The sequence below is a fragment of the Manihot esculenta genome, chromosome 4 (assembly GCF_001659605.2).
Source record: "Manihot esculenta cultivar AM560-2 chromosome 4, M.esculenta_v8, whole genome shotgun sequence".
NCBI lineage: Eukaryota > Viridiplantae > Streptophyta > Magnoliopsida > Malpighiales > Euphorbiaceae > Manihot > Manihot esculenta.
This window is the reverse complement of record NC_035164.2, coordinates 5861804-5872675: the sequence shown is the minus strand read 5'-3', so window position 1 is coordinate 5872675 and position 10872 is coordinate 5861804. Positions and strand designations below refer to the sequence as shown.

The window sequence follows — 10872 nt, the reverse complement described above, 5'->3', positions numbered from 1 at the left end:
TTGTGCTTACATAGATAGATCGGCATATTAGACTTTCACAGGATTGCAGTTTGGTCTTCTTGTATGGGCTCAACTTGAATATGTGAGATCCAACAATTATCAATACACATTCTCAAAATAAGGTTATCAAAAGAAAAAGCATGCATCTTTTTTAGCTAAGCTGGTCTTTTTCAGTAAAAGTTTATATTTATTTTTGGGTTGACGCAGTCTAACACTTGTTTTTCATGGTGACATTTAGGGATGAAAACCATTCAGATATTTTCGGCCACCGATCTGATTGAGCTATAATAAAACCTGTTTGAGATTTTATGATCATATTTAAGGTGAGTTTGGATTTAAAAATATTAATATTCTCAATGAGTTTAGCTTTATGCATTGGGTGTCATTGACCGAATCCATTCATTAGTATAAAGCATATGTCTTATAATAATATTTATAAATTATTTTTTACATATTTCATTTAAAAATTAAATATTGTTTTAGAAATATTAAATTATTTAAATGAAAATAATTAATGAAATTTTTTTTTACATAAATTATTATTTAAAATATATAAGATTAAAGGCATTAAGATTTTATTTGGATGATAATAATAAAGTTTTAAGCTGTTTAAATAATTTAAAATAATTTTTAATTAGATTTAAAATGAATTCAAATATTAATAATATTAATCAAATTTAAATTTTAATAAAATGATTTTTGCAAGTACTCAACCTATTTTCGTCTCTAGTGACATTGTTCTTTTTTCCCTGTATCTTGGACAACTGTTCGTTTTGTCATGCATATCCTTTCTCACCAAGGAAAAATCTCATATTTCCAGATTATTGAACTGTTCATTTTGTATAATTTTCAGAAACAAATGACAATGAAAATATTTTACAAGAAAAATTCTATACATTTCACATCTAAATCTAAATGCTTTCTTTCATAATTAACAAGGAAGCCCATCTATACCTCAAACCCATATTGGATTTATATACATCTACTAAGAACACCTCAAGTTCTTTGCCCACTTGTTGGCTAAGCACTCAAGTATAATGGGAATTTTGCAATGATAAATGTATAACCAATGCTGCATTGCACTGGCTAAACTGCAAACTAATCAAGTTACCTTTTCGTTTTTGCGTCTGTGTTGTCGAGCCTTGATGATGATTGTGATCCACCGCCTAGTGCAGCAGCAGCAGATTCAACGTGTGTAAGAAGATATTCGTAAATCTTCTTCCTAAGTCTGTCCACTGTCTCTGATGAAACATGGGGTGTTTCTCCTTCATCCTTGTTTGAACCCATCCCATCTAACCAGTCATTCACACTCTTCAGCTGAGTCAACATGCCTGCTATTTGACTATTATCTGACAAAGTTGAGGAATCCACGTCGGGATCCAAGAATCTATCCACAAATCCCAGGAACCAATCCTGGGATTCCATTTGCAACATTTCAGCCAAGTCCACGGCCTCGTCAAGGCCGCTTCCTCTGGTCCACTCAGGTGGAGGTTGGTGCGGCATCTTCTGACTGACGGCAGAATTATCCCCTGATTTGCGAAAAGCTCCTGTGGCTACAAGCTTGGAGCCAACAGATGGACGGGTTTTCCCTTGAGTTTTTGTTGATGGATTCTTCGAAGAATTTTCAAGGACTAAAACAGGTTGATTACTAGCGGTAGTCTTTTGGCCTTGCGTGGGAGCTGAAGTTGTTCCTTTTGTAAATACAGAAAAAGATGACAGATTGGTGGCCAATGCAGCTTGAAACCAAGAGGCTGCACATTTGCGTTTCTCTGATGTGATCTTTAGTAGTTCTTCTGATGGGTTGTCATCAGGATCTGGAGATGAATCAACTGTAATATTTTTAGACAGAGAATCGGCTATTGTGCGAGCATTTTTCAAGCTTGCATGGAGGGTCAAGAACTGCTCCACAGCAGGTTGTGGGTTATCTTCTTTAGCAGAGGAGGTTAGCTCAGAGTATATGCTGCAAAAAGGAAGAAAAAAGAATCAAGACATAAAACTTTAACCAAATTGTAGATATATTGAGAAAATGATGCATATATTGTACAGAGAAACATAAAATAAGATGACCTTCAGAAATACATTAGTTCTCAAATGCAAACATCAGAAAAGATCCTCATTCTTATCGATTAAATTTCAGCATAGAGATGGTCTTATACTTGTCCACACGTTCAAGTTTACTAAAATTTTGTCCTAAGGGATAGAACTAGAGATACAAATTAGAACTTTTAGGTTGAGAAATCCCTTAATAGTTGACACTACAACCAAATTTAACTCGCTTTGTTTCCTTCCATGGTGAATCTGTCATACACGAAGTGAGAAAACTTCACTTCCATGCCATCGCCTAACATTGCTGAATTGGAATTGGTCGCACAAACTTCCCATATTGCTAAAACAGTGGTATTAGTTAAATGAATTCCCTCTTTCTTCTTGAACTACAGTCCTTTTAGGATATCTAGGGACTCCACACTCCAACACTTCCTTTCCATTGCTACAGTAAATTTGAACCCTCCTCCTCCAATAAGTTTATACAAAGCAAATGTTCAGTGAATGATGCTAAATTTTCCTTTCTCCCACTTTCCTCTCCAAAACATAGGGATTATGAAATTTGCACAACGTATGGTTCTTTACAAGCAAATGAAATGACAAACATAACTCAACCACATATGTTCAGTATCATGGTTTCATTATGAAAAATAACTGTAGCTGTGATAGTCGTCCATGATGTCGAGTTAGGCACCATTGTCCATCTCTATCTAGGTGGACAAGACATTTTTGTGATTGCTCAGCAATCAGTTTGAAAACCACAGCTTCACTCATTTTATGATCTTCTCATTTCATTTAGACATTCAACAATAGCATCAGACTCTAGAAGGAAAATTATTCCTTACTTTCATATTTCAAAATTCAACCAAAGGAATTTTGGTTGCCCTAACAAGTGCCTTGGCGGCAAAGGTTGTTTGGGCAGTTATTCTGTTGTGAGCAGTTAATTCCAGCTGCTATATGTGCTGAGAAGAGTCTTCCACGAGATTATACAAGAATTATCAGAAACAGTATTTCTCTCTCTCTCTTCTCTCTCCATTCTCTCTTTACCTCCCTCTCCCTATTCTCTATTCTTATCTCTTCCTACCTCTCTTTATTCTTCTTCTAGCATTCTGTCTGTTAGGTATCCTAAATCCTAACAGAGAAACAAAACAAGGAGATAGTTCTGGGACAACTAAGTCACGAACTGAACAAAGTACCATAATCTATTATTGCATTTTAGCGTGCAGGGGAGGAGGAGAATTTGTTGATGTATTTTAGGGTGCGGGAGAGAAGGGGAGGAGGAGAACACTGCCTTTAACACATCCATAGAAATATCTTTAGCAAAGCAACAACTATATGCTAGTATATTTCTGCAATATTATATATTCAAATACTTGAACCACATATAGATTTACACAAATAGATGGAACAGGAAAAATCTTATGGGAGTAGTTGCAAATTATGGATGAAACACTTCATAATCAACATTCTTTTTTTTTTTGAACTGGGAATTGGGGATTGGGGGGAGTAGATCCTGAGACCCCTCAGATTTACTCAGATGAACTTACCATCGGACTAAGCCTGTGAGTGCATAATCAACATTCTTTTAAGTACTTGTATACAACAATTCTAGTGCAATTATGCAAAAATAAAGCATAAAGAAAGCACTCACCTATACATTTCTGCTGTCAATGGACAGCAGAAGAGAGGGTAGAATCACAAAGAATTAGAACGGGTAAAAAAATAAAAAAGCATTTTTTTAAAAAAGAATGAAACTAGAAAAGATAAACAATAGTATGTGCAACCAAAAATTATTAGCACTCCACATTTACAGCATATGCCATGAAAACTATTTTATATATATATATATATATTTTGATGAAGTATACAAAAATCCTATCATTAAGCTATTGTGTACTCCAGACCATTCGAATTATGCAAGGGATGTCCCTGATATTTTAATTCTGTTTTCAAGAATGCATGGTATCGATTCATGGTCAATTATGTAAAGAACCTAAACACTGAAGCAGACAAAATATTCCATTTCAAAAAAACTAACTGCAAAAGCCCAAGAAAATGTGGGCCTACATGAAATAAGCATTGTCCTTTATCCTAGGAAGAGTATTACATTTTAAGAGAATTTTTTGGATTGTAATTGATTATGATGTTAAATCATAGTGAATAGATATTATATATTTAGTTAGCTTCTTAACTATTTGCTTTCTACGAATTGTGGTCCCATATAGCAAATTGATGGATGGCTCATAGTTACCTAAATCATGGTACTCTCAAGTCATGGCAAGGGTATGTGGTATCCGGTATGTCAAAGAATAAAATATAGGATACATGGGGGTAGGCTTAATAGATACGTTAATTCGATTAGTTGTACTTTTAGTTGATGTGCCAATATAATTTGGGGCATGTAAATTATGTTTATGCAATATAATATAATGTTCACATAATTAAATATATGACTAATAATTGATAATATTTATATTTTCTAAAAATATTATAGTAATTTATACTATCAAGTTAATATTGCCACCTATTCCACTAGCATTTAAATCTACTATCTGTATCTTACTTAAAATCTTTTAGAATGTATTTTCTTCTTTTTATTTTTCCTTTGTTATAGCCCTTCCACCTTTTTGTTTCTTGTTGGAACATCTATTTTGGTGACCCATATCGCGTCTTCCAATGATTTGGGATGCAAATCGCATTTCAGTAGGAAGTATTTGGAATGCAGTTGGTAGGAGGGTTGAGAGAATCCTGTAACCATGGGATGGCTTGCTAAATGGCATTGAGAAAAACACAAGATCACAATTTCAAACTATAAATATTTAATCAGGATTTCACATTTAGTTTTTTCAAACTATGTACCTAGGATCCTCAAGTACAAGCAAATCCATGTGAATTACTGTAGGAAAAGCTAAACTATTAGAGATCTCTTGTATAATAATATCATTTGATAGGAAAAACAGCTCATCATATACATAAATTTTTGAACAATTTTGCAGGCAAGTGTTGTAGTGAAGATCAGACAGCCAGTCTGGTTCGGGCCCGGAATCAACCTGGTCTAACCTGTGATTGGAACCAGAACAGAGCCTCACAGTCCTGAACTGAGACTGAAACAGTTTCCTTCCCACCCTTGAACTGGAAGTGGACTGGTCGGTTGTGGTCTGATTCAAACTGGCATTTTCCCTCTTTTTTTTTTTTTTTTTAGAAAAAAATGAAATTTTGCAAAAAAATTCAATAGTTGGATTGACTCAAACGGGATAAAAAAAATGAACTGGCCAAACCCTGCAGTGTACCGGAACCAGCCCATGGCCAGGACTAACAAAGGATATAGAAATATGAAAATGCTTTCACTTTTCTATAGCTTGGAAGATATCACTGTTCTCAGTTCAACTGCCAAAAACAGTTCCATTTGCAGTTTTTTTTTTTTTCTCTCTTAAGACCTAGAAAACACATATGCTTCAATTTAACCTAAAAATGATATATATGCTCAAACAATCAAAGCATCTCAATAAACTAGGATATTGTTACTTTTGACACTGCACTTGAATTGAAACTCATCAAATTGGAAGCTATATTAAAAATTTAAAATAGCTGAGAAACTAACAACGTTAACCTAATAGAACTACTAATGGTTCTGACCTTATTCTATATGCTCTGGACGCTAATTCCACCAATCATGTCCTATAAATTCTAGCGAGATGAACCCTACAGGACACATATTCTAATTCGAGAAACACTATAAAAACCATATGAAACACTGAAACTCCAACTACAAATTACCTTGTAAATCAGAACTATAGTTCAAACAAACATGATAAACTTCTACATATTGACTGTACTTATCTATTGATTATGGTAACATTACCTTAGACATTTAAGTACACTCTCCGCAGCAGATGCCTCTTGAATTGCTTCTATTGCTGCTGTCTGTGCAGCATCTCTATGCTTCATGACTTCCTGAAATAATAAATATGTAAACAAAAGTGAGAAAATGGAAGGCATGGAACTTGAGATATGTTACAGAAGACCAGAGAACCAAATGACTGAACTATTTACAAATAAAGCGCACATGAAAATACGAGAATTGGCTCTTGACAACCAAAATAATTAACGTAGAAACAGTTCAGACTGCCAACGGGAACTCCTTTTTCCCAGCTAACAGAACATGGAAAAATTATTGACTGCCTAAAAGCTACCTGCTAATGTAGAAGGAATATTCCATTACAGGGGATCATTTTCTAGTATTAATTTGAGACACTGATTTCTAGATCATGCTCCTAAGAAAATACTAAACAGCCAAAAGCATGATGCTTGCAAACAAAGAGTAGTTATCCCCAGATACATGGAAATTAACCTTATATCTATGATTCTCATTCTAGCTAGCTATTTCATCAAATATTGCTAAATTATGCACTCTCTGTACTTCCATCTTATCTTAGAGAATAGTTCCATGGAACTAAATGATTGAGATTAAAGAATAATTGAATACTCAAACAAGCTGAAAAGAAAAGGAAAAAAAGACTTGTTAAATCCATAATTTCGTCTCCACCACCGACCCCAAAGATAAAACAAAGATCAAGAATTTATCAAGATCGCCTACATCACAGAGCTTTTACCTTTCCGAGCTTAGCAACAGAAGAAGGGAGTGAACTCCATGAAACACTTCCATCAGTCAATTTCCTGCTATTTATTGAAACCTTAACCAAGTTTCCTGGAAATCCATTATTATCTCCTGATGGTTTCTTTCCAATAGATGCTCTTAGCTTATTTGACTTCTCTTGATCATCCAAATTTCCATTTGCAGTAACTTTCTTTGTAGATATCGGATTTCTATTCTCCTCTTTAGAGGATTTGGCTGATAGTTGGATCTTATTGTCCTCTTTAGATGCCAACCTATCAGTTGACATGCTTTTTCTAGGAGCCTGCCAAATACATTTTGATTAGATGTTTATTGGGAAATGTCCAAGAAAACTGAACTAAAGAATCAAAGAAACAGAAAAAAGATATTCAAGACTTTTGGGGACCCTAATAACATAGATAGATCACAATGATTAGATAAAGTAACAACTTATAGAACAAAATCATGAATGTATCACCAAATCCAATCGAGGAACAATGGGGAAGACTGAAACCCAATGATTAATATAGATTATAGAATAAGATCAGGCTAAACCAACCCACAGGCCAAAATTATGACATAGTTTATATGTAACTGAGCAAACTACTTCAAGTGCATTTCAACCAAATCATCTTCTACCAAATGTCAAAATCCATAAATGGTTATACTTACAGAAATACTCCGAGCTTCAGGCTTTGGATCGTGTTTGGCAGCCCTTAATTTTGAACTCTCCCTGTGCTTCATCTCCACATTCCCTTCCCAACTCTTCCTTAAAGCTTTGGCCCCAAGCTCAATCCCCTGAACAATATTCTTGATAACTGGTACCCTCTTTACAGTCGGACTCGCACTGCGAACAGAACTCGACTTTTCCATTGCTCCCAACTTATTTAATCCCTTCTCCAACCCCTTAACCTTTGCTTGCTGCTTAATCCCATTAGAAAATTTCTCAAATGAAGTAGGCAGCGAATAACAACTTGTTGGAGAGGAAGGAATAGACCTTGAGCTTGAAGATTTTGATTTCGCCAAAGTTTCCTTCTTCAAATCTAAATTCCCTATAGGTTTCGACAATTGAGACTTTGTCCTGCTCAAAGAAGCTTTTTTCCTATCTGATAAATCCTCCTTATTAGCTTTGCCATTCAGTCTAACTTCCCCTGTTTTCTCTTTCTCTCCTACATTACTACTTCCAAAAAACCCTTTCCTAGGTGAATTCACTTTCTCTAAATGTTTTGAACCTGAACTTGAATTATGATTACCTTTATTATTATTGAGGAATCCAAGAGAGCGAGTTGCTGCTATATCTTCTGGGCTCCCTACACAAGGGTGCCTCCCAGGAACTGGCCTAACACCTCTAATAATGGGGACTGGAGAGGCTGATTCAAGCTTTTCAACATGAATAAATTGACCCAGTTGGATCTTATCACTAAGAATTAGATCATCATGCTCATCAGGTAAAGATACATAAGTAGCATGAGATGAATCTGAAACCTTGAGATAAAACCCTTTGTTAGGAAATAGCTCCCCTCCTGCTAGTGCAGGCACAATGCTCACCACCTGCAATAACGATGACCTGTGCTCACCAGCTACTTTTACATCTGTATTCATGTGTTGCAAAAGTTTGAGTAGCACTCCAGGAACAAGATTGCCCATTTCTCAAGAGACCTTCAATTTGCATGAGTCTGATTTACCCAGTAGAGTCTGATATATAAATAGTAGAAAAAATGGTGAAATAGTCCAAAAGAAATGTGTTTGGCAATACCCAGATTGAAACCAGGGAATCAAAGATTTGGATTTCAACAGGAGAGAAGGAAAGAAAAGATTGCACTTTAGACCCAGATGATGTATTTTACCCAAGAAAGGGTAAAATCTCCACAAAATTCAAAAGAGAGAGAAGTGGAAATCTCAAGATTCAGATTGGGAAGATGTTTAAGCTTATGAAACTAATATTATTGATTAAATTTAATGAAAAGCGACAAAAAACAGCACAAACAATATCTGCTAAGAAATCGAGAATATGCAATAATCAACTATACCAACCCAAGAATCCAAAATAAATTAATCATATAAACACAACCCAGAATGTAAATAAAAGGTTCCAATAATATGGTAGTAATAATGGTGAGCAGCTTGAACAAGAACAAGTGAATTGTACTAATTCCTAAATACTCAACAACCCATAAGAGAAAATGACTAAAAGTCTGTAACTGATAATAGCATTTGACATTTAATGCAAAGAAAACAATAAATAAAAAACAAATATAAAGCAATTTCTTTGCAAAACGCAAAACTAGAAAGAAAACAAATTTAGGGAAAAAATTTAGTTGGGTTTTTATTGTAGAGGCAAAAGAGAGAAGGCTAATCCAAATTGGTTAGAAAAGGAAACTTTTTTAATGAAAAGTAGATAAGAAAGGGAAAACACGAACAAGAATTTGATAAAAATGGTTGTAATATGGGAAAATGATATTGATATGAGATCATATTGGAGCTGAAAACTAGCAGGAAACAGAGAAAAAGTTAAAAGGGAATAATTGATGCCAGGCTTATTTCCATGATTGATATAACACAATCCATAGAGGATGAGAGATTGTGAGTCAGTGACACAGACCCATAGATCACACATGCAACGATTTAAAACGAGTACTTTCTTCCAGTGTAGAAAAAAGAGAACCTGACCCACTTGAGCTTGCTTGGATTAAATTAAACAGAGCCCATATTCACTGCACAATTGTAAAAGAGTGAAAGAAAGAAAAAAGAAAACAAAAGTTTCAGGTTGGACAAGAAAGAAGCAAAAGGATCTCCTGAACGCTTTATAGTAGGAACTGGACAGGAATCTCAACAGAGAATTAAAACTAACAAATTTGAAAAAAAAAAAAAGAGAACGCTTTACTGTTTGATTATAAAATATTAACTTTTTACATAAATTAAATCAATGAGCCACACTGCAATCTGTATGGAAATGCAAATGGGTGCATGTGGAGAGCAGTGGGGGGTGTTAGGAACAGGGTAATGGCGTGTCGGCTACCAGAAAAAAGTGTCACATCTCCAAGATAGACAACCAGTTGTGATGTCTTCTCTTCTTTTTATTTATTATTTTTTGTTTTTACTTTTTTTTATTCATTTATTTTATTTTTTTAATTTTCTTGGCCATGATCCACGAGACCATGCATGTGGTAGATAGCTAGATTTTGGGTGTGGACCCAATTAGACGACTGCTTCAAAAACAGGCAGAGGAAATTGGAATGGGAGATGGAGCTTTTTACTTTTTAGCGAAGAGAATAAAAAAAAAAGAAATCTTTTACAATCTTGTTTGGTTAACATACAAGGGAGGAAAAATAATAAGAAAGTAAAATAAAATTATAATTTATCTTCTATATTGTTTTCTTTTTAAGTTTGAATGAAAGCAAAATAAAGAAAATAAAATAAAAAATATTTTACCTTATTTGAAAAGAGAGGAAAATAGAGTGGAAATAAAATGATGTATAGTACTAGCCGCTTTATATGACTTTCGACGCAAGTTTTCCTCTGTTATTTTTTTGTGACTCGATACTCTCGTATTTTCATATACTTTAAACTTAATTTCTTCTTTTCCTTTTACCATGAAAGGCAATCCGTATCAATTGACTATCGATAAATAAGAATATGTTATTATCCTTATTAAGAGTTCCAAGGATATTTCGATCGTAACTTATGATTTATGTATTATGGGAATATTTCTCACATATAATCCAATCAATTTTCAGAATATGCAGACCTTTTTGTCAGATTCATGTCATCATTTAAAGGGTTTATTTATTATGAAATTAGAGGTAAAAAGATATTTATTTTGATTTTTTAATAATGTTGATTTTAAAGATATAGGGAATGTGGACACTTGGTTGTACAATCTCTGCTTGTTTGGAAGGAGATACAAGCTATGTCACCGAGCCCTATAAGAGTTAAAGTTTGTTTGGACATTCGGTAACCTTTGAAATGGCAAAAAAAGTTTGTTGGAGATGATGATACTGTGTTTATTGTGAAGTTTTAATATGAAAAGCTAACTATTTTTTATTATCTATGTGGAAAACTGGGTCATATGGAGGCTTTCTGTGACTTGCGGCTGAAATTGAAGAAAGAAGATATCAAGTTTAGTTGATGTGATTTCCTCAGAGCACCTGTTCGTCGGAACCAGAGACCGACAAGTCTGTAACTACGTGATTTCGACAATTCTGCTCGCTGGG

The 10872-nt window shown here is 34.4% G+C and overlaps 1 protein-coding gene across 1 annotated transcript; it reads right to left on the bottom strand.

Moving 5' to 3' along the window:
• Nucleotides 1–821: 821 nt before the first annotated feature.
• LOC110613847 lies at nucleotides 822–9675 on the bottom strand. Its single transcript, XM_021755203.2, has 4 exons — nucleotides 7331–9675; nucleotides 6657–6962; nucleotides 5906–5997; nucleotides 822–1960 (listed from the first exon to the last, which is right to left on the bottom strand). The coding sequence occupies exons 1-4, from the start codon at nucleotides 8303–8305 to the stop codon at nucleotides 1108–1110; spliced, it is 2226 nt and encodes a 741-aa protein (XP_021610895.1). The 5' UTR covers nucleotides 8306–9675; the 3' UTR covers nucleotides 822–1107.
• Nucleotides 9676–10872: the final 1197 nt, after the last annotated feature.

Bases quoted from the DNA above. Each gene is read 5' to 3' on its own strand.
- LOC110613847 (XM_021755203.2), bottom strand. From the start codon at position 8,305: ATGGGCAATCTTGTTCCTGGAGTGCTACTCAAACTTTTGCAACACATG. The intron at 5,998-6,656 runs GTAAAAGCTCTG...TTATTATTTCAG, and splicing joins CTGTTGCTAAGCTCGGAAAG to GAAGTCATGAAGCATAGAGA. The intron at 1,961-5,905 runs GTAATGTTACCA...TCCTTTTTGCAG, and splicing joins AGTGTACTTAAATGTCTAAG to CATATACTCTGAGCTAACCT.